The sequence below is a fragment of the Pyricularia oryzae genome, chromosome 4, assembly GCF_000002495.2.
Source record: "Pyricularia oryzae 70-15 chromosome 4, whole genome shotgun sequence".
In the NCBI taxonomy this organism is placed as follows: domain Eukaryota; kingdom Fungi; phylum Ascomycota; class Sordariomycetes; order Magnaporthales; family Pyriculariaceae; genus Pyricularia; species Pyricularia oryzae.
Genome location: NC_017851.1, coordinates 4,851,146 through 4,876,568, shown reverse-complemented (window position 1 = coordinate 4,876,568; position 25,423 = coordinate 4,851,146). Strand labels below are relative to the sequence as shown.

Here is a 25,423-nt window from a genome sequence, read left to right as displayed (position 1 = left end):
TTTTGGATTAAGTAGCAAAAGAGAGGGGGTGTTAATTATATGCATTATTTTGCATGTAATAAGCCCACTTTTATTTGTATATAGCCAATTTTATTTAGTGCCGAAGTGGAGTGGGGAATGGTGGAATTCCGTTACTTTGTTAATGCAGGAATGCAATTTAAAGGTCAGCGAGTGGGGTTAGCTACCCTGTACCGGGTTTAATACCCACCCTGCACCTGCGAGTCAGCTACCCTGTACCGGGTTGAAAATTTCACCAAGTCAACGTTTAAATGCAAACCCAGAGATGGTTTGTATGCAAATGAGGGTGTTTTTTCAAAAACCCATACAAATTAGTTTTTCGGAAATTCATTCGCGGCACCGGAACCTTTTCTGGCGTGCGGACCCCCACTTCGATGTCGGAGAGTATGTAAGGGAAATAAAGCAAAATCTCCCCCAACCAATTATTTATCAGTACCAAAATTATAGTGCATTTCTACCTATTATTCAGCGCTTTTAGCACTGGTTATTTACCACGCCGCACCTAGGGTTTACCCCTATATCCCCTGTTAGCACCATTGTTATTAACAGAGCTTTTATTGTTGAGTTTATGTCTCCAGCTTTAACTAGGATGAGCAAATTAACTCACTAGACTCGGAATATTCTAGTAGTACCTACCCAGGCCACTGATTTTCTATGTCCCACCAAAGCTGTCGAGTGATGCGCACATGGTACTCAGTGACCGAGAGACGATTTAATGCTCATAACAATTATAATTGCGTCTTGTTGTTTCTCTCATTCTTTCGTCTGATATCCCTGGCTTAATATGTGTGGCATATTTCCCTTGCAACGTTGCAGATGTAACATTTTGTGGCTCACGTACCAAGGCCAAACGACGACCTTTGCACGCTAGTTATATAGTTTATATGCAAAAAAAACTGATCCTACTAAGAAAGCATGCAGTTCGCACTTGAAACAACAAACAAATGAGGAATCCAATAGAATGATATTTAAACCCCAAGCTCCTCTCCCAGCTTAGCTCCCAAGCCCTTTTTCCCTTCAATCTCTGATCCACTAGACCGACCACCAGTTCCGCTTTAGAACTCCAGCGACTCCAGATCCAGCTCCTCCTTCCTGCGGCGGATCAAAAACTTGATGTTGGGGTTGACAACGTAGTTGAGACCCCGCTCAACGGGCTCCAACTTCTCAGACCCTTCTGCTAACTTCCAATCGTACTTGAGGAGGATGTGGGCCAGGGCAATCTTGACCTCGTTGGCGGCGAAGAAGCGTCCAGGACAAGCATGAACTCCGTGGCCGAACCCAAAATGCGTGGGGGTGCAGCTGACCAGGTGAGTAGTAGTAGTAGTAGTAGTAGTATTAGTTAACGCCGGGCTCGGCCCGGCTTGTTAGCCGGCCGTTAGCAACCTCCCGAGGGGTATCTCGGCGCGCGTTCTATCTTCTTTATTTACACAGGGGGAAAACAAGGAGGGCAGAGGCGGATCGTGCCTGACCGGGTTCGGGCCCGGTCCTGCTTAGGGGGTTAGTTCACTGACGCGACCCCGTGCCTAAGGTGCACGGAGGGTTCGTCTGACGGCTTGTGCCGTGAAGTGTGGGTGAAAAGGCAGTAAGTCTATTCCTCGTCAGAGTTCGAGTCGTTTACGATCGGTGTCCCTAGGCGTAAAGTGCGTTCGTGGCGCGCGGGGCGCTGGCGGGCCGCTCTGGGGCGGGCGCTGAAGTAGTTGGTGGCTATCGAAAACGCCTGAAAGCTTGTCGGTTGCCCGAGGCTTGTCTGGAAGAATTTGCGGCGTTGGGCGCGGTCTGGCGGCCCGACCGGCCGGTCGTTGTCAGGCCACGGCCAGTTTCTCCACACCGCCCGCGAAAAGCGGCAGTGCACCGGGTGCTCAGGGGAGGTCCGCTTCCAGCACCAGGCACACGAGGTGTTTGCATCCTGGTGGTTGAAACGGTCATGGTAGGCTTTGAAATCGCCGTGGCCGGTCCTCATGGCCAAATAATGGCCCAGTAGGGGTCTTGGCAAACGCAGTTCCTCGGGCTCCTTTCTCGGTGTGTATTGGAATTTCCATTCCCTATATGCGGGGGACCGTTCACAGAGTTCTTTACGCCACCAGTCCTTCTCTATATTCGAAAGAATGGCTCTGAGGACCGTGCCGGCACCGCTATACGTGGTTTGCTGAGCCCTCGGGTCTGGGTCCGGCGGTCCGGCGGAGCCGGCCTTGGCCAGCTCGTCAGCCCGGTCGTTTCCCGGGATTCCCTGGTGCCCAGGGCACCAACGGACCCGAACCTCGGTACCTTGTTTTCGGAGTAGATCGACAAGGTCATGGAACTCCAGAAAGGCCCATTGGGACGAACGCGGCGCGTCGCCTCTAAGACCCCAAATAACCGAGGTGCTGTCCACACAAATCCAGATCCGGGCGCCTGGCTGGGCCTTGGCTGCCGCCTGTAGCCCTTTTAGGGCGCCAATCGCCTCGGCGTCGAAAACGTGGCTTTCCGGCGTAATAGATGCGGAGCCTGCGGCAAATTCCAGGCCCGCCCTAAAAGCGGCCCATCCGTACCCTATTTGGACGCAGTTGTTTTCGTGTTTTTCCGAACCATCCGTATATACCACGATATCGTCAGGTGATACCATGTCCAGCCATTCGATAAAGCGGCGGGCCGCTTCCTCTTTCGGGACTCCTCCGGTGGGGTCAGTGCGAGAATCCGGGGCATTGCGAGGTGCGCGCAACTCTAGTCTCCGGATCCGCGGGAGAAGTTGTGCAGCCGTTTGCAGGGTCGTGGCCGAATGGCCCGAGTTGCGGGCACGAGGTGTTTCACGCAGGCGGCTGACAAGGGGGTGCCCCTTGTCCGCGAGCCTTAGTCGGGCGCCGTATTTCAGGCGGGTGTAGGCCAGCGCGACGCGGGCCGAGGGTAGTCCTGCGTCCCTGAGAACAGTGGACGAGGGGGTGGTTTTATACGCCGGGAGGATTGCCCGTGCCGCTAAAACCAGCGGTTTGTTTAATGTTTTGAGGAGTCCTTTTTGCTTGTGCGCTGGGTTGTACCATGCCTCGGCTGCGTAGGTGGCCGAGGAACCCACGCATGCCACCGCTGCCTTGCGAAGTGCAGCCGCAGGCGGTCCGTATCTTACTGCCCCAAAGCTTTTAAGGTGGGCAGCGACCGCCATTGCTTTGGCAGCCCTTTCGGCCACGTGGCGGCGCCCGTCTAGCCGTCGGCTGAACCAAAAACTAAGCCAACGCATGCCCGGGTAGCGCTCGGCCCCGGAGGCGCTTTGTCCGCGTCGACCGCCCGGTAGTTGGACCGGGGTAACCGTTCTACCATTAATCCGGATTTCCGGGTTGCGACCGTGCCTTTTCTTAGTGATATGGATCACCTCTGTCTTTTCCGCTGCAAAATGGATCTTCTCTTCCGCCGCAATTTCGTGCATATCCCGGAATTTATCTTCCAGCCAACGTACGTTTTCCTCCAACGAGGGTGACGATTTCCATGTAAGCACGTCGTCTGCGTATACCAACCGCCACTTCGTACCGTTTTTGACGAGATACGCCAAATATAGCATATATAGGATCGGGGAAAGGGGAGACCCTTGCGGGGTGCCGCACCCAAACCGCCTAAAGCCCGTGGTCGTACCCTCCAGCCGGACTCGGGCCTGGCGGCCGCTTAAAAAATTAATCACGAACCTGAGGAGCATTTTACTAAACCCGAGGCTCCGCATTTTCCGTATTAATCGCCCATGGAGGAGGGCGTCGAAGGCGCCTTGGACGTCGCATGCGACAAGGGTGACTTCCTCCCCGCGAGCTAGAGCCTGCTCGATATCGTGGGCGAGGGCACAAACCAAATCCGTCGCCGATCGTTTGGGTAGGGCACCGCCGTGGGTGCAACTAAGGAGCCCGTTGTCGTATATGGCCCAAGCTATCCGGCGTGCAACGAGCCTCTCGAGGCCTTTTCCGATGCAGGAGAGGAGGGCTATAGGCCGCCAAAATCGAACGCTGCTCCGGTCTTTCTTCCCCGTTTTCGGTAGCATCGCGACTTCGGCCTTTTTCCAAGGCGCTGGGAAATGTCCGAGTTCCAGGCAACGTTGGTAGAGCCTGCGCACCGGCTCGGCCAACGAAGCCCATCCGGCTTTTAGTAGCCGGACGGTCATTCCGTCGATGCCCGGGGACGTGCTCGTAACCCCAATGCAGGAGCGCTCCGCCTCTTCCGCATTAACCTGGGTGTCCCAAGGGATTTTAGCCTCGTCCGGCGACCAGGCCTCCAAGGGGTCTCCCTGCAGGTCATCCTCCGCCGAAAATCGGCCAAGCACCTCCCGTTGCAGTGTTTCCGCTTTTGCTAAAGGTTCGCTCACTTGCTCGCCGTTAATAACCAGCGGCGGGGACCGGAGGCGTGGTCCGGCTCCCAGCCAGCCCACCATGTTCCACAAATCCTTATCGTCGCGCAGTTGGTCGATCCGGTGCCTCCAATACTCCCGCTTCGCGGCCCGCACCCCTTTCGTATAGGCTTTTTCCTCGGCAAAGGCGTCTGCCCTATTTACAGCGCTCCGTTTAACCCGCTGGAATTCGGACCAGAGCCGCTGGCAGTTTTCGGTCCACCAGGGAGCCGAGCTGCCCCTTTTTCCCGCCGGCGTACCCACGACCCACGTCACTTGCTCCCATAAAATTGTAAATTCAGCTACCCACGCGTCCAATGCGTAGCCATCGGCCGCGGATCCCGGGTCCGGCATATCTTGCATGCCAAAAGCAAATAGCTCCGCGAACTTTGGTAGCCGGTCGTCCCTAACCGAAACGTTAACCGCCTCCGGGCGGGGGGCGCCGCGCGTCCGCAGCGTGGTATAAAGGGATTCGTGGTCGGAGCCTGTGTAAAGACTGCTGTCAACCACAATTATTGTGCTGGGGAGGTTGGAAAAGACCATATCCAGTAAACCCCCGTCGCGGTGGGTGGGCACGCCGATATTTCCTGTAAAACTTATCCCCTGGGCTTGCGCCCATGCCGTCAGTTGATCCCCTCCGCGTGCGTTTGCGCGGCCCGGCTGGTATGCAGCAACCGCTACGTTAAAATCGCCGCCTAGCACCGTGGGTCCATTTGGCACGGTATTGCATACCATTTCCAGCGCGGCCTCAGTACCCGGAGCCCTATATACGTTAATAAACAATATTCCGTTAATTTCGAACCAGAGTACGTCCCGCGTATTTTGGCCCTGCGGTAACCGTCGTTGTGCGGCCCCTAGGGCGGCCCCCTTTTTAACGTAGGTGAGCACCCGGGGCCGGAGCCCAGTCATGGTTTCGTAAGTGTTGGCGTGCCATTCGTCCACTGGCGCAAAAACATCATAGCCCGGGTGCGTTTGTGTAGTCGTATTTAGCCCGCACTATGGCTCTTAAACGTTAACCAGGTCCACTTTTCTCTGGTGGCACAACTCCAATAGGCTCAGATGCACACCCATCCTTTTACCTACGTTGGCCCAAACTACGTCGAGGCATTCCCGCTGCATATTGCCGAGCGAGTATTTCGTCATATTAATCGACGGGTTGCTTCCAAGTCTATCCCATTAGCGGGGCAAGGTTCGGCAGCCGCTGCGTCCTCCTCCATTTCGGCTGCCCAAACGATTTCGTCGTGCACGCGTTCCTGTTCAACCTGCAGGAAGTTACGGATGTCCGCCCCTGCCGCCTCGCATGGCCGCGCTCTTTTGTTTGAAATGCTCGATCGGGAGCTCGAGGTTTGCGAATGCTGCGATGAGGTGCTTAGGACCGGGATTGCAGGTGCTGGCTCTCGGCGGGCCGTTTCGGCCCGGTCGTTGATAATCGCGGCACGGTTGGCACGTCCGATTCTGCGAATCCCCTTAAGTTTACGCTGTGAAGGTCGTTCAAGCTTCCCATTTACCACCAAAGGTCGGGCAGGGCAATTCTCATGTCCGGATGGGAAATGGCCGTGGCAATTAACGCATTTGGGGGCTGCCTTGCACGGCTCTTCCTCTGTCGCATGTTTTGCTTCACCACATATGCCGCAACGCGCTTGCCGTACGCAGCGACGTATTTCGCAATATCCCTGGCAACCGTCGTGGTGGTGTGTAATTTTGCGTGATTTTTCAACCTTCCGCGCACGTTTCGACACTCCAAAAAGCTAAAAGGGCTTTACGGGTTGAAGGAAGGACACTATCCACGTGCCCTCAGCCGTATGTGGGTCGTAACCATGTTTGGAAATATGCCAATTGACTGGCTGCTGGCCTGCTGCCACGGTAACCTCCTCCTGGATTACCTCATGTACGTCCTTTCTTCCGTCCAGGCAATTAAGCGTTCGGGGCACTCCAGAGACGGCGTATATGTGCCAGGTTGTCGGGACAGTAACTTCCCGCGCGTCCAATGCGTCCATAATGGCCTTAACCGCGCTGGGGTTAAGGAGTTTTTGCCGTGTTTCCTCAAAGGCCACCGTAACACCCCAGCCCGTGGGGGTACGTTTGGCGTTTGGGATTTCACTGTGTGGCACCGAGACCAATTCGGCCAGTTTGGTCGTTACCGCGTATGGCTCCCTCGTCACCATCCGCAATTTGTCATTTACGCGGATCAGGATACGGTTGGACGGCTGTTCTGTCAAACGTTTCGGGGCTTGGGAGCGGTCCCGGCCCGATTGGGAGGGAGTTGCGGAGCTGTCAGGTGCATTGCCGGGCGTCGTACGTATCGGGTACGAGCGCGTGGCCGGGGTTAAAATTCGCGTTGGGGCCGCCGCTGGTGGCGTGGCGGCTCGCTCGGCCCATGTGACCGATTTGTTAGTGGGCGTGCCTCTGCCTTTAGAGGCCGACGACGCCGTGCCCGTCCTCGTAATTAAAATGCTGCGCCTTTCGCTGGAACTGGTCGGCGAACGCGACGGGGAGCGCGAACGCTCTTTTTCAGGGAGGGTGCGACTGAGGAACCAGCCGCTGATCACGTCGTCAAGTTCAAGAACAATTCTCCTAAGCGCGGCGTCCTCCGGGGCCTGTAAACTTTCGAGCTTGGCTGCAAAGACCTCTTCGAGCCAGCTGCCGACTGTTTCCACGTTTTCCAACTCCTGCTGCAGTGTTTTGATGGCCAGGGCCGGGAGGCTGGAGTACCTTCCGCGGCCAGCCGGCTCAGGCGCGTTAGCGGTGCGCGTGTCGAGAGATACGTGTCCCGACTCGGCCTGGCCCTGCGGCAAAGCCTGCGGCGTGCTCTGCGGGCGCGCGCGGCGGTTTGAGACCTCTGGTGAGGCCATGACGACCGGCGCCCGGAGGGCGAAAATTCTTCAGCTGTTAAGCTTATTGGTGTGTTTGGGTGTGAATCGCTAACAAAGGTGGGTCTGACCCATGAATGGTGGAGGATGCTTGACCCAGGTGCATGGCCTTTTGATTGGAAGCTGGACTTTGCATGATCATGTGATTAAATAGGGCTGGTCAGAGCTAAGGGTTGTTTGGAGAAATACCAGTGGATGAAGGCTAGTGTTAGGGCGGCGATGGACCGATCCACATACGAAATACGTCGTATACACTCATGCCGGCGTAAGTGCATGGTGCGCCTTGGCATCGGCCAATGGTAAGACAGGTAGCCGTCTGATCGGCAGGAGTCCGGCGAGTGGCATACCGTGGTAGTCACCTAGGTAACTTACATACTTGCCAATCACTCTCCTCCGAATGCTACTTGCGAACTATGTTAGTTGCTTAGCTGGCAAGGCTAAGGCAGGCAGTTGCACTTGTCAAAAGGCCCTGGGGGTCAAGCGTTGGTTCGCCGCTAAACGAAACTAGAGCAGGGGCAGACGCTGCAAGACGCCACCAGATAAAGAGCTGACTGTGAAGGCTCCAAACCGGTGTCACCGGAGGGACGTCCGTACTCCGACACCGAAGGCCAATTTAATGGCAGAAATCCAAGATGTGTAAAGCTTCAGTACCTCTGGACGCACGAAGATCAGAAATGAAAAAAAAGTAAAACAAACTGCAAAAATGACAGATCCACAGGATTCCGAGACATGTAGAACATTCGGAATGGCTATCAACTTACCCCGCATAGAATAAGTCCGCCAATTTGGTCCCAAAAACAAGCAATTGTAACACGAAAAGACATTTTCATACTAAAAGGATAAGTTGGCGAATTTGCTGGCATATTTTTATTGGCGATTCGGTGCAATGGAGGTATATCGACTGTTGATGGCCGTTTTGCAAGCCCCTGGTTTGCTGCATCTCAACAAGCGGCCGCCATTGGCAACAAGGTGGCGGGTCATGCCTATCAAAATGATGCCCCCACAGCGTGGGTTTTTCATCCCATCTTCTATCAAACCCTTACCACATACTATGGTACTACTATACTTGGCTCGAAAAAGCCCGATGGCCAGCCCCCGAGAAGTGGGAAACCCGCGAATTGAGCTGTTAGCGTGTCCCAGCAAACTCTATGTGGCGCCACGCCCTGGCGGGGGCGGCAGCGATCGCGCCAAGTTTAAAAAACAAAGGCCCGGTGTAATGGGTCGGGTCTTGGTCGGTCACCTTGCCTGCGGGGAATTTCAAGGCCTTATCATTCTCGAGGGGGTTTTCTCAACTCATTGAAGGGGGCGCGTCGTGGCTGAGCCCGAGGAATCGGTAGCTGCCAGAATGCCAAATACAAAGCAAGCCTTCCAGGCGTTTCGAACAAGCGAGATTCGTTATGACAAACTTGTGCTCTCGACCAATAATGCAAAAAGTTAGACAACGCCTTCGATCCCGAGTTTCCCGGTGGTCCTGAAGAAAAGAAAAAAATAAAAAATAAAAATAAAAATACAGCTACCGGAACTGCTTGGTTTGCCAAGCTGTTTGCGGCGCACCGGTCTCACGACATGCTCGACGTCACATTTTCCGCATCTGTTGTAAGTAGCGGGGCCTCGTATGCTACGATGTCTGTTTTGTCCCAGACCACCAGCCGCAAGTTTCTCTAACATGCCTTTTTCCATGTTCTACCAGTCCGTCCAGATGCTGCTTGCCTTCCTGGTGTTGGTCCTCATCGGTGCACGATTTTATCTCAAGCTCGGCATCCAGCGGAAATCGCTCGAGGCAACCGACTATTTGATCTTTGCCGCATGGTTGTGTGCTGTCGCCTCGACTTCTGCAGACATCGCCATGTTACATGTCAACATGCCTTTCGACACCCTGGCGAGCTTTGCCAATTATGAGCCCGACCGTCCTGAGACTTTTGTGTTTATCCTCAAGGTACGCGATTGGCTTCAGCAACCTCACAAAAAAATGTGGCGCAAAGATGAGCTTTACAATCAAAAGGTTTATTTGAACAGTTTTTGCGCTATAGACTAACGGTTGCCTTTGCAGTACCTATTCGGTGTCGTGTTTGTTTTTTACCTCGGCTATTACTTGTGCAAGTTCGCCATCCTCAGCGTCTACCTTCAACTATTTCCTCGGCACATGAAGGGCATAAGATATGCGCTGTATGGTACGATAGGATGCAACGTTGGTGCTTTTATGGCTTCCATCTTGATTATCCTTCTCAGCTGCGTACCGGTACCTCGTAACTGGTAATCCCACCTCCATAAACCGTGTTTGAATATTGTACCGGTATCTACTTGCTAAACACAAACTCTGATACTAGGTCACTCGATCCAAACGACGCATGCCCTATGAATATAGCAATTTCCGACGCGCTTTGGGCGATTCACATCGGATCGTCCATCATGAGTAAGTTATGTCTAGGAAGCGCCGCCGAGGTTGATCCCGAGACTAACTATAACAAAGTTTATGTTCTGCCATTCTTGATAATGCGAGGTATGCAGATGAAGAGACCAGTAAAGATCGGACTCTACATTACATTCGGCCTTGGCGGCATCGATCTCGTGGCCAGCAGCTTGATGCGCTTTGTCTGGTTTCGGCCCGGCGCTGATGACCTGCGCATCGCAAACTTGGGTGAGCAGCTACCCACCCATTGCCTCCTGTTGATTGTGATGATTGTGATTCGCCTTTTTGCTCCTCCAAAGCTAACAGCGAGCACTTCACTCTTCAACTTAGATTTGTACTACGCAATCGACAACTACATCTTCCTGACGGTTGCCTGCCTACCATCACTGCGCCCCTACCTGGGCATGATGAAATCGACAGGAGGCTCGGCGCGGTCATCGAGACAGACCAAGTCGTCGGAGGGGTCGTCGGCGGCTTCCAAACCGCAGGAACTGTCCTTGAGGAACTCCCACCCGTGGAGGCAGCAGCCGTCGCAGCTGTCGCCCATATCTCCAAAGGCTCCAGTCACGCGGCTGGGCAGTATGGATACTCTTGAGGGTCGGCGCGCCGACGTGTACGATCATGAACTTGAAGAAATGCCGAGAGGCGGCGTTGCGACTTCGCCCGTGTAGCATAGCCTTTTTCTTCTTCTTTTTCATTATGGATTGAAAAATTTAATATGAGAGCACCAAGCTCGTCGGTTGCGGTGCTACCAAGTATGCGACTCTTCAAGGAACCATTACCACCAAAAGCAAATTGTTTAGTCCTGGTCCACCCACAGCCCCCGCCAAGTTCATCATGGAGTCTCGGCAACCTGATTTTGCTCATGGTCATTCTGAACAGGTGCCTCCCTGTTGCCCATTTCCATGAGTACCCTCGCCTCACTCCTGGCTACGAGGGCAAAGTAGGCGTAGGTATCGGCGTGTTTAAGGTTATATCGTTTCGATGGGAGCCTGGTGGGAATGTCAGCAGAGGGCCCGAAGAATATCAAACAGGTCCGTATACATGCCCATGAACACCTTCGAGCCCCTCGTTCAGGTAGCTTTCTATATTTCCCACTATAAAAAATTCAGTTTGCAAAATTAGCAGTCCGAGGCTACCGGTGATTGTTGTTCAATAGTTCCGGCTTGAGGCAAGCCGCCGCTGGAACAGGCAACTAAGAGAGCTGGTTGGAATATCAAAATGGGGCCAGTAATAACTCACCACTACTCAACTGAGTCGCCTCGTGCAGCAGGTGAAAGTCCTGGTACCTAAACAAGTCCGGGCCAGTGGTGGGCACACGGAAAAAGGCCGGACATAGGAATATTCTCTTTCGGTCATTGTGCGTGAAGCTCGCGGCGTCTGGTGGGCATTCTTTTATAGGGCCTGGGCAGGTTATACGGCCCAGGTTCGATGCAGGGTAGCATGCCTCATTGACCTTCTCATAGATTTTGATGATTGCTTTGATATCCTTTGTGTGACATTTGGACCATGAGATCACCAGACCCTAACCCTGACCCTGGACCAACGACCCACCAGGGTGATACCTTTATCGACGTCGCGTCAAGCTCAGAACTTTGTTTGTTTCCTTTCCTCTCCTCAGAGTAGAATCTTCGTCGATAGGCGCCAATAGACTAGCTTCCGTGCTATGCTTACCCTGGCCGTGACACTTTGGGTTTTCAGTTTTGAAGAATCTTTTCACTTGTTCGGGGTAGTTTTTCGCACCCCATATTCCGGCCTGGGCAAGGATGCGGCAACTAGAACAAAAAGTTTCGTCATGTCAATAAATCTATCCTTTCTTCTCAAATTTGTCAGGGGCTTGTGTTTTTTACTGTTCCATAGCCAACACTAGCTGTTCACGGTCCTGCCCGGTGCACGTGTCTAGAATCTTGGCCCGCTTATTCAGTGTAAGAGGACCTGTTTTAGCCTCGGTGGCCGCGCTGAAAGAGGATCCAGCCCCAGTCGCTGCAGAGATAGCATGGCACAGGAAGGCAGAAAGCGTAATATATACGAGCGCAATCTTGCCGCTTATACCCTGTGGCCACATCTTGATTCTTTTGTAGCTTCCATATGCAGTGAACAAATGTCCGATAGATAAAAAATAGAGAAAGAGAAGAGCAAAAAGCACAAAGCAACGTTTTTACTGGACGCAATCATCAAAGTCGTAACGAAAAAAGGTGAGGATGGTGCTATATTATATGTCAACCCTTGTTTTTCACGATTTGATGGTGGCAAGTAAGTATTTTTAGCTATCTATGGCTGGGGGACCCAGGTCGGTTGTGAGTTGCATGTCAGACACAGCATAACAATTAGGAAGTTCACGGACAAAAGGGGCAATATGAACAGGATACACCCGGCAAGCGACCTCACGAGACACGCACGGGCCCAATATACACGAATAGCAGATTGCTAACAGACGGACTCCCCGACGAGCTATTTTCATGCCTTTGTATTTCTTTTCTCCTCCGAACGTCTTGACGTGCTAAACTTCGCCAACTACCAACTAGGGACCAAAGCCTAACCTGGGAGATCTTCGCCCAGTTTCATGCGTGCGCATTGGCTGGGGCCACAGCCTGTGGATAAATCCTTCTGCTGCGCAGCTAATTAATGTCCAACACATTGTAGGAGTAAATCTCTGCTCCAACAGTTGGTCTGTGTTGTGGGCTTGAAAGGAGTGTGACCCTGGAGAGTAAGAGTAAGCTTAACGCAAGTTAAGAGGCTGGGAAGCCCATTGACGGAGTACAATGTAGCCTGTATAGCTATTTCACTGTAGCGGCGAACCCATACCCTAGCATACAAGGATTGATGCAAAACCTGGAGTTTTGACACCTTTCCGCCTTTTGCGTCAAGGGTTGGAAGATAAAGGGGGCAATAGATGCACGTGACAGTTACAGTTCTCAGCCGGTATCTCCTCGGCCTCCGTTCAAATAAGCTCAATAGCCCTTTTAGCCTTGCGCAGCCCCCTCGATGATATCCAACAGTCTAGGCAACAGCTCTGGCTGCATCCACGGCGCGTGGCCCGAACCCTCCAGCACCTGCTTCGTGCACCGCGGCCCCAGGCTGTCGGCGATCCTGTGCTGCACCGTAGGAGACAGGATGAACTTTTCCTCGCCGGTGATTACGTACGTCAACGCGGTGCGGAGGTCGCGCCCACCGGCGGCGGCCTCGGAAATGAAGCTGCTGGAGCTGTGGTGGCGGCTCGTCGCGGCGAACGCCTCCTTGGCCAGCTTCTCATCCACGCCGTGGTAGAGGACCCTCCAGCTCTCGTCGGTAGTGCGCGAGACGTCTTCTTCTACCTTTTTAAAGCCAGTCAACAAAAAGAAACAAAAACAAAAAGAAACAAAAAAATACGAAAGGGATGTGGTAAGAGTGAAGGTACAGAGCCCCCAGGGGAAGCCGTCCTGACAAAACTCACATTGACGAAGCCTTCAATGAGAATTGGGTATTCCCCCCTCACGAGCTCACACGCAGCCGTAAGCCCTACGCCCTTCTCAGACGTGACCGGAGAAGCCATGTAAACCACTGCCTTGACGCCGCCCCGACCACCCACCTCCAACCCGTCATCGCCGCCCGCCGCATCACGCCTTTCTTCGACGGTGCAGCCCGCAGCAACGTCCGTGGCCACGAAGCCGCCGTAGCTGTGGGGTACGAGGACCACCTCCCGCCCGGCGTCCAGATGGGGCTGAATGGCGTCCCGGACGATTTTGACGTCGTCGTGGTGCGTTTTGCCCACGATGGCTTCCGGCTCGCCCATGGTGCTGAGCTCAACGACCTCGAATTCAAAACCAAGCTGGCGGAGACCTTTGGCAAGCAGATTGTAGTGGACAGGGTGGTGCCAGGCGCCGGGGATTATTACTATGACGGGTCGCTGCCCGGAGTGATCGCCCGTGGCGCCGGACGCGGCAGGCCGTGGCTGCTCTTGACGGAGGTCAACGTGGTGAGGGGACATGTTGCAAACGTTGTTGACAGGTTGGATAGTGATTTTGTTGACAGGATGCGAACACAAGGATGGAAGTAGGCTTGATATTTAAGCGTTCCAGACTAGTGGGAAGCTGTGGCTTGTGGAACCTTATTTATGGATGAGTTAAGTCGCGTCAATTTTCGGCCAAGTGGCCACCGGATGTAGCTTTTTTACATTTTACATTCGCAGTGGCACATATTCGAACCTCCGTCCCCGATTGCCTCGGTTTCCCATACCCCGTCTGGCCTAAATTAAGTTACTGCTCAAATCGATTAAACCCCGGTTTTTTAGTTCGTTTGATCCCGTTTCGTCCGTCTAAGGAACCACTCGACCAATCACGCCGGTCGGTAAATCCCAATCATATATATATGGAAACCTTGGACAGTACAAATGATGCCGGTGTATAAACGCTGCGTAAAGCCACGCACCACGCACGAGCGTAGCCCTCCGTACAAACTCCCAACCTAATTTTTTAATTTTTGACCCAACCCGGTGGTGCAAACAACGGTCGTTGGATCCGCATCAACATTTTTTTGCAGCTTGTCCAGTTCAGCACGTAATGTTCACGTGGTTGTGATTTAGCTTTAGCTAGAACGTTATTGTGAAATAAGTTAATAACCACAGCCTTGAGCCGCACGCATCAACCAATCCAAACGTACATATTTTTGTTGTACTACAGCAGGCGTCTACAGCTTCTGGTTTAACACAACATACAAAGAGTCTCCAACCGCCAAATTATCACCATCACCGTCCTGCAAGTAGGTCTTGTAGAAGATCTTCCTACCCTCGACCTTTTCAACCTTGGCCCGGCACTGCACAACCGCAGGCGCAGGCACGGGCCGGACGTAGGTGATGTTGAGGTACTTGGTCACGACCTTTTGTGCGCCCCAGGGGCCGCCCTGCCTGACGTTACACTACAAGGCCATCGCGGTAGCCTCATCGATCAATGCCGCCACCATACCGCCGTGCGTCATTCCGATCCAGCCCTCGAGGCCCTGGCCGATGGCGTAGAGCGTGATTCTCTCCTCGACAACCCCGTCCGGCTTTGTGGGTATCCTATCGAGGCAAAGAAAGCCCGGTAAACAATGGGGCAGATTCATCGTCTTGGCGAAAAACTCATCTTGAGCGTCGGGCGACCCCGTTCAGGTTTTTGGGGTATGCGCGGTGTAGGCCGGATCGCGAATTAGGCGCAGGCACCAAGGTTCCGTTTGAAACGGCCGGATTTAGTCTTCGAGGGTCGTGAGAGGCATTTTGAGGTGTGACTATTGCTTCTTTTGAATGCAGCGTGGGCGGTGACAGTGATAAGAGAGAATACATCGTTGCTTTGCTTTTATATGCTGTCCTTGCTGCACGGCAAGGACGAATAATAGTAGTCTCGACTCCAACGGATTACGAGGGCCAAAATTGGGAAAACGTTGGTGCTATACACGCGAGGGCTAGAATCGTCCTGCAAACTTTGACCTTTTTCGTAAAGTTCACGAGAGTCAGCGATTTGCAGCAGGTACTATATAAATTATACTTTCTTTACTCTCAACATAATCCGTTCGAAACGAATGCGCAGTGTGCCCTATCCTTTATAACGAAGGTTTCCAAGCCAACCGCCGAGATAGCCGTAATAGCCGTAATAGCCAGAATTTGGTGTTTCCCCGCCAAAATGCGGTTCAACGTGTGTTCGATCTATCACTATCAACGACTCCTTCTATCAGCATTTTACCCACAAAATCGTTACCAAAATGGCTCGCCTTAGGACTGAACGCGAGCAAGAGGCTGCCAGGACACAGGAGATATGTATAAAGGTTGCCCTCAAAAATTTGAAAGAGGGCCGATTCCCAATTCGTATAGTCAATATCCGTTGATTCTAAGGATCAATCCATGGAATCTATTGCCTTGAAAGCTTATCTGGCGGCAACTACAATATAGAAGGCGAACGAAACTTTCGTGGATCCGGATATTAAATGGGATTAACATATCTAAATAGCTTTATATAGCCCCGTAATAAATTGGCTTGTTACATGTGGCGTGGGCAGGGCCGGCGATCACTCCCTAATACATGCATCTAGACGAACGTATTTTAGCTAAAAATAATTTATATGTATTTTCCTACTCAAACTATATACCTCTGTACAACGAATCGCACGTGGAATTATAGATCGCTAACCCTCGCTAATTTTACCAAAGGTCAAAGTTTGCAGGGCGATTTTAGCCCTCGCGTGTACTTGTTTTTTTCTTTTTTTTTTCGGAAATATAAACGCCGTTCTCGGAGATTTTACCAGTCGGTTAGAAAGTCAAAAATATTTAGATGAAGGAAATCTAAAACGAGCGTGATTTTTTCCGCCAATCTATTGGTCGAAAAGCCATGTGTCTGGTAAGGTATATGGAACGCTCGGTTCACTTGCAAAGCAGGGGGTCTAGTTTGAGCACTGAGACTGACAAATTCCTAAAGTGCCATCCCTAGGTCTCTACGCTACGCCATGCACCCGCCACGCCGTATGTTAGGTGTTGTAAAATTTTACCCAGATGACGCCTGCACCATTTGCACGTTTATACCAATGGTAATAATTGCAGAATTTACACTATTTATATTATTAATTTTGATTGAGATATATGGAATCCAGATACGCGTAAATATCATTCAATTCTCCAATCGCGATACGAATTTTAGAACAGGCACGTAACGTACGACTAACTTGCGTGGTAGACACGTGGCGCACAAGCGTAGGTAGCTACCTAGGGATGACATTCTACCACGTAGGTAAAATACTTTGTACAGTAGGTCGATACAACCGGATGATCGGCAGATGATCAGTCTCACAGAGCCGCCGGGAAACCTCACACACAAAATGAATCGATCAGCAGAACTGCGGAGAAAACGTAGCAGTGGGAAAGGCTATGGATTATGACGGTCAAAATATGTAATCATTAAAGCGCTGCGTTTCTCTGGCGATAAAAGTGCAGACCCGCTGCATAATATAACATTCAAGACCTGTTCGCCAACACCTGCCGTCCGGGGCTGAAGGCAATGATTTGTTAAACGCCGATAGTACATACAGGCTCAAATTTAGAGCTGCAGTGTTCATCGTTTTGACTTACAACATTTCCCGAAGGGCTACCGCTAATGGAATAAAATAAATGAGAAGATCGCGATACTTCACGTCCTTGCATTTTACGGTAACGTCCCTCGGCAATTAGTAAGTAGTGCGATATATATACCTAATTTGGCCAAGTTTTAAAGTCTGTCCCATGTTATGGATAACTTTATCAGTCTGCCTTCACTTCATTGAGCAACCAGCTACGCCGGGCGCGCCGTCCGTTTTCATCGGCAAAAGCAGATGCAACTTGCGAACTTTGCATTAAAATAGAGACCCCGCCATGTCTATCTTAATACAGTCGCCACTAAACCCCTTCAGGCCTTGACAAGATCAAAGTCAACCCTCCAGTCGCCGTGCAGCACTCCACCGGCGGTCCCCTCCCTGGAGGTCGAGAACAATGACAGCTGGACAAAGGTGCCCGCGGCGGTCAAGCGTAGCGAGACCGAGTGTTTCCTCCCGCCATCCGCAACCGGCACGCCGACGTTCCAGCTGTATCCAGCCCCGCCATGCTCGTCCTCCCCCACGGAGGAGCCCTCCTCGCCGTAGATGCCGTCGTAGACCTGCTTGAACGCCTCGAGCGCCGCCGCATCCGCCACAAACACCGTCACGCCCGCCAGCCCCACCGCCCCGCTGGGGTGTTTGACGTTGGCCGGGACGTCGTGCGGCACGCGCAGCCGGCGCGGCGTGCGGTCGAAGCACCAAAACGGCGCCTCCCCCGCCTCGATCGACAGCACCGGAGCATCGCTCCCCTCCCCATCCCGCGCCGCGCGGGGATCTGCGACGGCCCACTTCAGCTCCGTCCCGGAGGGCGTGGTCCTACCGCCGGGGACGGGGTCGCCGTACACGACACCGGTGGCGCGGGACCGGACCCGGTCCTGGACCTTGGCGAACTCCTCTCCGGTCCCGGGGAGCGTCAGGGCCCAGTCGACGATGCGACCCTCTGGCCGGGCGCCCCAGCGGTGCTGGGCGCGCTTGGACCGGTCGACGCCCTCGGTGAAGGCGATCAGCTCGAGGTAGACGCCGTCGGCGAGCAGGATGAGCTTGTTCTCGGTCGCGCCGCCGGCGTGCACGCCGCCCGTGATGACGGTGAAGTTGTCCGTGAGCCAGGCGGGGAGGTCGTGCAGCACTCGGGGTGGGACAAGAATGACTATGTGGTCCAGGAGCGGGAGGGCCGGGTCCGGCTGGTGCGGGGTCGTGGTGGTTGGGTGAGCCATTTGGGGGAAGCGACCTTGGGGAAGGATGTGTGAATTATGATTTCTGGAATCAAGGTTAGGCTTTGCAGTTTTTCTTTCTTGCAGCTCAGATTGGAATGAGATGGATGGGTTGAATTATTGCTAGTGGCATTCAATCGCGTTGGTGTGTCCACTGTCCAGTTGGCTTTGCTGGTGAGTCAAGTCTTTTTCGAGATGGAGGTTCAGTGGCAACGGACCCAGAGCACGCCATCCGAATCTGGTGGGACAATCTCGAGCGGGCTTTGCTATCCGCGGTTACCGCGATTTGAAATTCCAAGGAAGATGAGGTGATGTGGAACGGTTACGAGCATTGATGGGATGACGGATGGGGACCCCGCTACAGCGTGCGTTTGTTGGGCCAGGACGACGCCCCGCCCGAGGTCGATTTAGTGCTTGCATGGTCGACGACTCCAACCCGCACAACTGTGGCGCCAGTGAGACGAGCCCAGGTTGGAGACAAAAGATGCAATTTCTGCAATGTTCGACATCTTTACACGTATTTGAAAGCCGCTATAGCATTCTCTTCCCCGACTTCCCTTCATGGTGCAATGAACTCGGCAGCGATCTTTAGGCTTCACCCCGCATTATCTCGCTTGAGACACCAGTACGGCACAGAAGATTCAGATGGGTTGGGTGCCTTATCTCTTACCTATCGTAGACTGCTTAGTATCTTGGTCTTTGGCAATGTTCTCTTGTGCTGCCTCGGTCAAGCCGCGACTCGAAGGACACCAAGTTAATCCACCCCCGCTTGGCAAAGGAGTTTGACGACGGCCATGTCAAGGCGTTTCTGATTTGGCCCAATTTTGCTTATGAAAGCCCCGAGATGCATGTTTATCGGAGCTGCTGGGACAGAATCAAGAATTTTGTGGGCGCCCAGGCCCCTTGTGTCAAATTGGAGGTTTGCCAGTATGGCTGGGAAGGTTTGGCAAATGTCACAAGCAGAGCAATGGAGTTAAATATGATATGAAAGATGGTCATGAGGTTAAATATTGATAAAGAATACGCGGCCCACGGATTGAACGGCTACTTGCAGACTGTAGACAACTCGAGCAAAAGTAACTCTGTTGCAGATATTGCATCAAATTACCCGCAAAGTATGTAGATATTCAGGTTAGGCTCACTAGTTATCCTGCGGACCATCAAGCACTGGGTAATACAACCCACATTCAACCACCGGCCTCCAGGACTCGAACCCCGGTGCAAGCAGGCTCTCGTCAGGTTTGTAAATTGTGAAGTTGGGCTTTGGGGAGGCATTATCATGACTACAAACGCTGCCCGTTTGTAACCGACTACCTCTCAACGTCACGGAGGCACTCGACAACGACCTGATACAACCTACCAGACCTGATCGACTCGTAGACGCGAGTGTTGTATAACCCCATGCTCGGGCTCACATTTGCCGTAGCGCCAACCTGACCATACGAGGAAGCCAGATGCCTCTCCCCCAGGAAGGGGATCCCGAGGTCGTGCCGCACGAAGCGGTACATGCGCCGGGCGGCCCGGCCCAGATACTTGGTGGCGTCGGGGGAGCCCACGCGCTTGCCCTCGATCTCGACGGCGCGCAGGTCGAGGGCCTGGCACAGCGCGAGCAGGTGGGCGGCCGCCAGCTGGGACAGCACGTCGACCGCCTCGAGCGTGTAGCGGGCCGAGACGAGGGCCAGCGAGTTGATGGCCTGGTTGCCCATCTCGGCGGTCTGCACGTGCGAGCCGACGGGGTTGGCGAGGAAGCCCAGCTCCGAGGTCAGGGCGGCGACGACGACGTCGAGGCCCTTGAACAGGAACGAGTCGTTCGGGTCGTCGGAGCAGAGGTTCGGAGGCAGGCCCCAGCTGGTGGCCGGGTTGATCATCTCGGTGCACTGCGTGAAGAGCATGCGCCCGATGCTCTGCAGGCCCTGCCGGAGCTTCTCCACGGCCGACGTGACTGCGCGCGCCTGGAAGTTGCCCCCGTGCAGCACCCGGTCCGACGCCGCGTCGATCAGAGGGTTGTCGGTGACCGAGTTGAGCTCCGTGGTCAGCTGGTCGTACGCCAGGCCAAAGTCTTCGAGAACGGGGCCGATCCACTGGCTCGCTGTGCGTATCGAGTAGCGGTCCTGGCGGAGCGTAAAGCCATCGCCCCGGGTGGGCGGTCCCTTGAGCAGTTTCGAGCCGGCCACGAAGGCCTTGATGTTTCGCGCGCTGTCCACCTGGCCGGGATGCTGTCTCACGCGCCCGATGAACGGATCGAAACTCTCGTCCGTGCCCCTGAGCGCCTCCACGCTCATGGCCGTCAGGACCTGGGAAAGCGCTGCGAGGTGCAGGGACTCGTGGGCCGCCAGCGCCGCGACGGCGGCGGAGACAGCGGTGCCGTTGACGATGGCCAGGCCCTCTTTGGCGTGCAAGGTGATGGGAGATATGCCGGCGTCGGCGAGTGCCACATCGGCTCGGGTTACTCGCCTCGCCGTCTTTCCCTGCCCGTCTCTCGGGCCGCTGTAGGCCGTGGCGCTTGTCTTGCCCTGCATCAGGGCGGCGATCCACGCGAGGGCGCTGAGGTCACCCGAGGCAGAGATGCTCCCTCGCACTGGAATGCGTGGCACGACGTCCTTGTTCAGGAGATTGACTAGCGACTCGGCGAGCTCCACTCGGATACCTGATGCTCCTCCAGCCAGAGAGTTTAGTCGGATGAGCATGGACGCCCTTGCCCATGATTCGGGCATGCAGGTTGCCGCGAGAGCATCGGTGAGTGGCAGAGGTGCAATGGCTTTGGTTTCTTCGCTGCTCTGGGTTGAATGCCCATTGTTCTGGGCGTGGCCATTGCTCTGGTCTGACTTGGGACCACCATTTCCGGCGTCAGAAATAATACCACACGTCAAATGGCTAATCAGAATCTGCTGAACCCTGTCGAGGTCATCGGATCTGGCATCGGCGCTCCCGCCAAACCCGGTATTGACTCCATAGATGATCTCCCCCCGAGCGATTTTATCCGCGATAATGTTGCTGCATGCATTTATAGCCCTTACCGACTCAGGTGTAAGACGGACCTGCTTCAAGTGCCTCGAAACCGCCACGACATCGGCGATGGTCAAGTCTCCCCCGCTGATGGGCACTCTCGTCGTCTTGGTCTTTTCGGCGCAGTGTGGATGATCCTGCCACTGCGACAGAATCAGGTCAGTGAATGTGCGTGCTGAAGCCATGTTGTTACGGGAAAGAATGAGAATCCGGAGAATAGACCAAGTTTGAAGGTTTTCAGTGTTCTCGATACTTTATATTCCTGAATCTTACAGTGATAAGTAATCCACACAATTGTCAGGTCACCAGTTAAGGAGACTCCGCTTTTTATTCATTCACCAGTGACACAGAAACCTTTAGGGTGTCCTGGGCTCATATAGTTGAGATTCGGCCCGTTGTTCACTCCCGCAAATAATAGATGCCAGGTGATGTGTTGTCACCTACCTTACGCACGGGCAGGCAAGATTAGCTACATTACTGATTAGTACACGAAAACTCTTGGCTGCGCATCCAACGTTGTTTTGTTTCTAGTCGAAGAACTTATTACATATCAGCAGCATATAGTCCACAACCGATGAGCTTTAGTCTCTAGTTCTAGTAACTAAGTGAGCGTTGCAAGGAGGCATTCCAAAAAGGGCCGAGATTGACGTAATTATCCATCCAACTGCGGGTAAGGAGTTCTCGAAGCCATTTTGGGTAATTGCTCTTTCACCACCACACATGAAGAAATACCAACCTGGGAAATGATATTTACAATGCAAATCGATCAATAATACTAATCGCCACACAAACCATACCAGCTACACCAGCACCCTACAATATGCGCGGGCCCGGAACCACCTTGCTTGATGCATGTTTAATTGAGGACTTTGTCGCCCCTGAAAAGGCTGCCCTTGGATCGAATTTCCAGTGTGCATCCATGCCCGTCTGCATAAAGGTGCGGGACAAGCTGATCGTTACTATGGCGGTGGCGAGATACATATCTGCTCTGGAGGGCTTGCCGCCAACGATGTTGTGCTGGGCAATGATTCTTTTGGCTTGAGAAAAAGTCCCTCATTTAAAGATAAGCCAAAACCTAATTAGAAAAGGGCTTAGTGCCAGTGGGGAGAAAACGATGACAGATTTGCAAGGCACCAGAAACAAAACCCAGATTGCCAGGATTGCAACTACCTACCTATCTATATGTTAGATTGAACACACGACAAAATAACCAAAGTTGATACAAGACAGGTGTTACAGTTCGATCCTATTTCTTAAAACAATAGGAATATCAGAAACGAAAAGGCTGTGTATTTTAATATTTGTAAACCTTCATCCCTAGTCGGGCAGTAAACGTTCTGCACGTAAAACTTCTTGCATAAAAGGAAGGGTTCGAGAACTTCTACCTGCCAGATACAATATCAAACTCTGTAAGTTACCAATTTGAGATTTTGACAAATCACGAGTTGAACATAGGAATCCCCACCTAGCCTCCTTGTCTTTTCTTTTGCCACCTTAACACCTCCAATTTGGCGTTCTGACCAAAGGTCACCGTGATCAATGATTGGAGAATTCCGTTGCACTTCTAATGTGGATTATACAGTAACATAGCGATGTCATTAACCCCGCAGCTTTCCGAGGGCTATTATGAAGATGTTACAACGAACTATTCCTAGTCTAGCACAACCCCGGCTTTTTTTATTTTTTTGAAGCTCAGAGGCTCGTGCGATTCGTCATACATGAATCTCAGATTCGGCTCCGGAATTACGCCCATGCAATATGCATGGGGTGCATACCCGACATGATATTACCGTTATTCATATATTCTGGGTGCAGATCTGTCTGATCCACATCCACAGCTAGAATATTATGCTATTTATGTCCTTGTGAGCGATTAAATCATCCTTCTTTTTGGTCAAAATAAAAGTAACCAAAAAGGAACCATTGTGCTGTCTTTTCGACCCCTGCATACAAGTACATGTATGTATGTCGCGTCTCCTCCTAGACGTGGGGACACTCTCGCCCCTTTCGACGGCATCCGTGGTGCTGGTGTCGGATCGCGATGGACCATACGACATGTGCCCTGGGCGATGTCTGCCACGTCTGTGTGGACAAGACAGGCACCAAACTCGTTGGCAGACTGCTGCACCACTAGCGCTTGCATATAAGCGCCCGAAATGACTAGTTCTCTACCCAACGGGGCAATAAAGGGAATCGTATTCTCGATTTTTGTCATGTTTTCCATCTGTCATCCTTGACTCATCTGAACGGTGTCAGGTATCGGTGGTCGAAAAAGCAGCCCTCTGCTTACATTTAAACTGCATAAATAATTAAACACAAAAGGCAAGCGAGTCGCTCGATTGGTTTGCAAAACGCGACATCATAAACGCCGTGTTTCTGAGGTTGATGTCAATCGGCATGTCTCGGCTCAGCATAGCTAAAATCCACAAAATTGTAGCTTGCCGAAAACTCACGGAGCAGGGACGGGATCAAGTTAGCCCTTTTTTTTTCTTTTTTTTTTCTTCTTTCTTCCCCCAGTCATTTTTGCAGACTCAGTAGCGGCTTTCTTGTTTGCTCTTGCGCTTGAGACCATCCTGACGACAGCGCAATTCGAAGCGACAAATGATCACTGTGGGTTCTCTCTATTGGTGCTGAATTAGGCAGTATAGGGCCCACCCCACCATTACCCAAGACCTGCGTTGGGCCAAGATGGCGCTACGCCACAGTCAACTCAGTGTGCCTGGCTCTGTCCAGACTTGTTTGTCCACCTGGACTCACAGTGACTCAGGTGCAGCTTACTTCCCAAAATTGCAAATCGCAACAAAATTCCGATGCTTTCCGCGACAACCAACGCCCGAATCCATCACCAAACCCTACCGGCAGCCTGGATGGTCTTGATTGTACCAAAATGACTGCCCTTCGCCGCATTTTGTTCGGCTTTAGCCATACTACAATGGCAAAACGCCCCCAACACACTCACATCTCTGTTTTATAAGGATATTGCGCCATCCCCCTGGACAGTCACATTCTCCAACACTTCAAGCACACAAGGTAAATCACTCCCACAATCGCCATCTCAGCGATATTTTTCGCTCTCCTCTTCCCACCCTGCCTCTATCAACCCCACACGCCGACACTCCCCTTCCGACAGCAATGGGTCTGGCATTGTACGACACATCAGATCCCCTGGTGGGAATGACCGAGGCGCTACGCGAGCAACGCCACGAGTCCCGAACCCGCGCGCCGCGTCCCCCGAGACACCCGCCCAAGGTGCGCCGCACGAGATGCGACTGCGGCTACGGCGGCTGCGCCAAGATGCCCATCCGAGAACACAACGCTCTCAAGGATGCGCACCGGCTGCACGCACGTCCCCGGCCCGGGCGCCGCCACCACAGCAGCCGCTCGTTTCGTCCATCTGCGTTTGACGCCACCCGGAGGAGCGACGTCCCCATCACCATACCCCGACAGCGCCCGCGGAGCCGCATCGCCTGGGCGTCGTGCGCAACCGAAGGCGTGGACATGCACACCGCGGGATCCTCAGACGGGCTCCCGCCGCCTGCTCCGCGTCGCCAAGCCCGTCGCCCACCGTCGCTGGAGCGCCAAGACGCGTTTCGCGACCCGAACTCCAGTACCCCGCGGCGCCGGCGGTCGGCCGACTATTGTTTTCAGCAGAGCGATGACGTCAGCGATGCAGTTGCGGCTGCGGCGGCGGCAGCAGCAGAGGAGATCGCAGACATCTACGACATGGATCTTTTATATTATGAGCACGTGCGCGGCTCCGGGTTCGGGTTCGACGTCCTGAAGCGAAACGCCCAGGAGCCGCCGCAGTACACCGTCTACTTTTGTCGCGCGGCCGGGTCAAAGTCTAGAGGTTTTGGTAGGAAAAATGACACTCGCTCAACCGATGGCTTCCTCGCTGGCGACCCTGCCGCTCATCTCGCCTCGCCCGACGGAGAGGAACTAAAGTGGTCCTTGGACTGCTTTAATGCCATGTCGATCCCCGACGTCAAAATGCTGCTCGATGTTTCGGACGGCGATGATGAGCCTGGCGCGAAAGCCCTGGCTGGGTCCTTTTGAACAACATGATGGAGGAAGATTGATTGTTCCATTAGCGACGCTCACTCATCGACGTTAAGCTTGGAAACAAAAGCTGTTTTTCTCCGTCTTGTATTAATAGCGGCCGCATCCGCGGTGCCGGACAGCCACTTTTTTTCTTCTTTTGTGTATTATTACAGTACTTGTACAACCAACGTCACGTCTATAGAGAAAACCCTGCGATGTCACGTTCTTTGCGGGACTTTTCCTCCGACCAATGGCGGAAAAGTCGGCAAGTGGAGTAGCATAGAATGTGGAGGAAACAATCTAGTAAATATTGACCACGGGCATTTTTTTTGGTATACTACTACGTAATCACATGGAAAATTTTCCTTGTCGGTGGACATGATTTTGCTGTTATGTTCTGGAGCCGGGTGAAAAGCAAATTTTAGCCCTCCACTTTGCCAAGGAGCTCATCTTCAGCTTCACTGCG

At 53.1% G+C, this 25,423-nt stretch overlaps 8 protein-coding genes across 8 annotated transcripts; 2 read left to right on the top strand and 6 right to left on the bottom strand.

The window, feature by feature from the left end:
* Nucleotides 1–61: 61 nt before the first annotated feature.
* MGG_17242 (uncharacterized protein) lies at nt 62–524 on the top strand (the record flags this gene model as incomplete). The annotated part of the gene is made up of 3 exons (XM_003717426.1): nt 62–176; nt 334–402; nt 466–524. Coding segments are annotated over 3 exons (243 nt in total), but the record flags the coding sequence as incomplete, so codon positions are not given.
* Nucleotides 525–8,566: 8,042 nt separating this feature from the next.
* MGG_10031 (uncharacterized protein) lies at nt 8,567–10,302 on the top strand (the record flags this gene model as incomplete). The annotated part of the gene is made up of 7 exons (XM_003717425.1): nt 8,567–8,654; nt 8,735–8,817; nt 8,912–9,157; nt 9,272–9,474; nt 9,549–9,634; nt 9,692–9,859; nt 9,962–10,302. The coding sequence occupies 7 exons, from the start codon at nt 8,567–8,569 to the stop codon at nt 10,300–10,302; spliced, it is 1,215 nt and encodes a 404-aa protein (XP_003717473.1).
* Nucleotides 10,303–10,466: 164 nt separating this feature from the next.
* MGG_14830 (uncharacterized protein) lies at nt 10,467–11,696 on the bottom strand (the record flags this gene model as incomplete). Its single annotated transcript, XM_003717424.1, has 2 exons — nt 10,467–10,623; nt 11,497–11,696. 2 exons carry the CDS (start codon nt 11,694–11,696, stop codon nt 10,467–10,469), a joined length of 357 nt encoding a protein of 118 aa, XP_003717472.1.
* An 898-nt stretch (nt 11,697–12,594) lies between these two features.
* MGG_10033 (uncharacterized protein) lies at nt 12,595–13,598 on the bottom strand (the record flags this gene model as incomplete). The annotated part of the gene is made up of 2 exons (XM_003717423.1): nt 12,595–12,945; nt 13,065–13,598. 2 exons carry the CDS (start codon nt 13,596–13,598, stop codon nt 12,595–12,597), a joined length of 885 nt encoding a protein of 294 aa, XP_003717471.1.
* Nucleotides 13,599–14,296: 698 nt separating this feature from the next.
* On the bottom strand, nt 14,297–14,710 carry MGG_10034 (uncharacterized protein; the record flags this gene model as incomplete). The annotated part of the gene is made up of 2 exons (XM_003717422.1): nt 14,297–14,524; nt 14,567–14,710. The coding sequence occupies 2 exons, from the start codon at nt 14,708–14,710 to the stop codon at nt 14,297–14,299; spliced, it is 372 nt and encodes a 123-aa protein (XP_003717470.1).
* Nucleotides 14,711–16,430: 1,720 nt separating this feature from the next.
* Nucleotides 16,431–18,256, bottom strand: MGG_10035 (uncharacterized protein). The gene has a single exon (XM_003717421.1). The coding sequence runs from the start codon at nt 17,911–17,913 to the stop codon at nt 17,014–17,016; it is 900 nt and encodes a 299-aa protein (XP_003717469.1). The 5' UTR covers nt 17,914–18,256; the 3' UTR covers nt 16,431–17,013.
* A 964-nt stretch (nt 18,257–19,220) lies between these two features.
* Nucleotides 19,221–21,101, bottom strand: MGG_10036 (phenylalanine and histidine ammonia-lyase; the record flags this gene model as incomplete). The annotated part of the gene is made up of 1 exon (XM_003717420.1): nt 19,221–21,101. One exon carries the CDS (start codon nt 21,099–21,101, stop codon nt 19,221–19,223), a length of 1,881 nt encoding a protein of 626 aa, XP_003717468.1.
* Nucleotides 21,102–22,659: 1,558 nt separating this feature from the next.
* MGG_17241 (uncharacterized protein) lies at nt 22,660–25,109 on the bottom strand (the record flags this gene model as incomplete). The annotated part of the gene is made up of 2 exons (XM_003717419.1): nt 22,969–25,109; nt 22,660–22,754 (listed from the first exon to the last, which is right to left on the bottom strand). The coding sequence occupies exons 1-2, from the start codon at nt 23,138–23,140 to the stop codon at nt 22,660–22,662; spliced, it is 267 nt and encodes an 88-aa protein (XP_003717467.1). The 5' UTR covers nt 23,141–25,109.
* Between the last annotated feature and the right edge of the window lie 314 nt (nt 25,110–25,423).

Coding starts and splice junctions, on each gene's coding strand:
- MGG_10035 (XM_003717421.1), bottom strand. CDS start 17,913: ATGGCTCACCCAACCACCACGACCCCGCACCAGCCGGACCCGGCCCTC.